Below are 3,131 nucleotides of genomic sequence, written 5' to 3' on the forward strand. Positions count from 1 at the left end.
TATTAATATTATTTAAAATAATTATTTTTAGTTACTACTATTTGCTCACTATTAGAGCAAATATTTCTTTGCTCACTATTAAAGAAATATTCTTAGTATTTACACCAGTAGATTTACCAACTAGTAGCATATATATACTTTATACTCTATATAACATTACAAAGTATATAATCAGAAATTATTTCAAGTCGAAACTCAGTATCACATATCGAATATCTGACTGGAACTAAACAAACTTACAAGGCGTGGCATCTGCTGGTAAAAGATTTGTAAGAATCTTTAGAGTCACAACTTTTGACTCTAAAATTTTATGTATATTGTATAAATATAGCCGAATTCCTTTCAAGTTAGGAAATAAAATTTATTTTATAATTGAAATTAGTTTATATATGAATATAGGAATACAATTTAAAAATAATTGTGGTTTATTATAATGTTTAAAACAAAAAAACTGTATATACTTATGTTTTACGAATAAATATGGAGTATCGTACATTGTTAAATAAGTTATCAACTACTATGATAAGAAAACTAACTAAAATAACTATAATATAACTTATCGAATGCAACAATTTAAAGCAACAATTAAAATACCTTATTATATCATTCTTATTTTTTTCAACAACCTATTGTGATTGGTTATTGTTTTGTCAAGAATATATTTTTATAGTTAAATTATTAACTATGTTGTGTCATCTTTATCTTACCTGGATATCATGAACGAGTGTAACAATTATTGTCTCTGGAGTTATTGCACCACTTTCAATAAGTACACCAACTACAAGGTCAGCAAAACCATTGCCACGTCCAATTCGATAACCATCACGCGATACAACAACAGAACCAATAACAACCATGTCTAGCTTAACCTTATCATCAAGATCTGAAATATTTCAAACAAAATTGTTACAAGGTTTACAGTTAAATAAATATAAATAAATAAAACATGAAAACCTAATACAAGAATTTAAAATACTTTAATTTTTAATTTCTGTGTTTAAATATTTACTTCAGTATTTATATATATGTATTTGGTTTCTATAAATGTCGACCTACTATTAAATTAATTTTTTAATAAAACAATGTAAATCGAAACTATAAAAGTCAATATTTTTTTGCCAATATATTATACGTTAGCCGATTTCATCTTGTAGCTTTTAAAGCATATATAAAACAAACTATTTTTTATATGGAATAAATTATAAATTAAATAAATTATGCTAGCTGAGGTTTTGGGGTATTTATGAATAAACCTCATTTAAACAAGAAACAGACACGGCCCAAGAAAGATGGATCAATATAAGATTAATGTAATAGAAAAAAAGCTTAAAAAATGATAAATTCAAACCATACTTTACTTTGTACAATATTGTATTACTATGCATATTATACAAAACATTGTATTTATACGAACGAATAGTATAGGAACAGTTAACGTACGGGCCAGTGGACTAATTAACACTGACTCTGAGTTTCAAATTCAATAGGGTACAAGTTCAACGCTTGATACTCGCAGTCTAAAAAATTATTTATGAATAATTAAATATAAGATACATTTTCAAAAAAACCACAGATGAGAGGTACGGTACTTCGCAATACTCGAAACAGCTGTATGGTCAGCCAAAAATACAATTGACTAAAAAGAACATTTTCGTTAATACTATACTATAATTCCAAAATACATTACATCAAAGTAATAACTAAATGACCAAATTTTTAACTAACATTTTTAACCCGAACTATTATTAGACTTACGTATTTCAGTGCGATGCTGTTGAACATCTTGAACACGTAAACATTTCTTTTTTTGTTCCTCAGTAGCATTTTCAGGTACATCAACCTTAAGGACAATTGCGTTAGATGCACGAGTTGCAGGCAAGTAAAGATTCTTGTCAGCAAGCAAAACTTGTAATTTGACAGCATGTAAAGAGCGATCCATGTTGACTTGGATATTCTCTATATTTTCAAAGAAAAAAAAATAATGGTTATAATTTTATCAACATTTTATGCATATTACTTTATTTTAATACTTACGAGCATTTTTAAAATCGTCAGTCTCAGTCAAAAGTGTGGCAGCCTTATCGCTTTGCAGAAAATTGGGAATAGAATTGAAAATAGCGCTATAACGTACACCACACTTGTTCTCACTGAATTTCTTCCAGGTTTGAACACGGAGAGAACGCTTTGTTGGTTCTGCGGGTTGTGCTAAAAAAAGATCACACAAAAATTAATTTAAAAAAAAATAATATGTATACATTTGTATGATATAATTATTAAAATTTTTATAATTTTATAGCATCAAGTGCTCCAATTTTTGTTTTTTTTGCCATTTAATTAGTCATCAAATTAATTTGTAACACATAAATTCAATGGCAATATAATTTATTAATATTTCAGTTGTTGTTGTTGCTGCTGCATTGGCTCTGTGTGTTTGTTTATATTTATTAATGCATTGCGTATAAAGCTAAAAATAATTTTACTAAATTTTGTTTATTTTTTGTCTTTTTTTGCGATAAAAATACGAGCGAAGTAAATTAATGACAATGAGGAGTGGTGTACAATTTCAGCATTAACAGCTGTTTTTGTAAAATGATGTTGCATATCAATATAAATATATAAATAAATATTTTTTTATCAAAATATTAATAAAAACAACAAAAAACTTATTTGCAATATTTTAACTGCAATAAAAAAGTAATATTTAACTGAGAATGTTGGCCTATACACACGGTATGAGTTAATTTGTTATTAACTGCTGATCCGAATTAAGTTGTTGTTGTTGATTTACAAAAGTTATCCATAAAGTTACTTAATTTGTATAATTTGTATAATATTTTTATTTTTTGTCCAGCTGCATTAATCAAACTGGAGCTTTTTGACAATGTCATGCCTTCATAACCACAGCCATCGCTAATGATGAATCAATTAATCATTAATAAATTATAAAAATAATTAAGTTATTTAATTTTTAATTTTACCCTAATAAAATTATTTATAAATTAATAATAAAAATAAACAAAATAAATCAAAAATCTATAAATAATTTTCTTAATGCTTCTTTGTGATTGAGCAAAACCTTAAAATGTTCCCGTGTCTTCAATCTTTAATAGCACTTTTTTCAAATGAAACTT

The 3,131-nt window shown here is 26.0% G+C and overlaps 1 protein-coding gene across 1 annotated transcript; it reads right to left on the reverse strand.

Moving 5' to 3' along the window:
• Positions 1 to 698: 698 nt before the first annotated feature.
• On the reverse strand, positions 699 to 2,209 carry LOC119665311 (methenyltetrahydrofolate synthase domain-containing protein-like; the record flags this gene model as incomplete). The annotated part of the gene is made up of 3 exons (XM_038074576.1): positions 699 to 883; positions 1,756 to 1,956; positions 2,035 to 2,209. Coding segments are annotated over 3 exons (561 nt in total), but the record flags the coding sequence as incomplete, so codon positions are not given.
• Positions 2,210 to 3,131: the final 922 nt, after the last annotated feature.

This window comes from Teleopsis dalmanni, unplaced genomic scaffold, assembly GCF_002237135.1.
Source record: "Teleopsis dalmanni isolate 2A unplaced genomic scaffold, ASM223713v2 unscaffolded_contig_4428, whole genome shotgun sequence".
NCBI classification, from domain to species: Eukaryota; Metazoa; Arthropoda; class Insecta; order Diptera; family Diopsidae; genus Teleopsis; species Teleopsis dalmanni.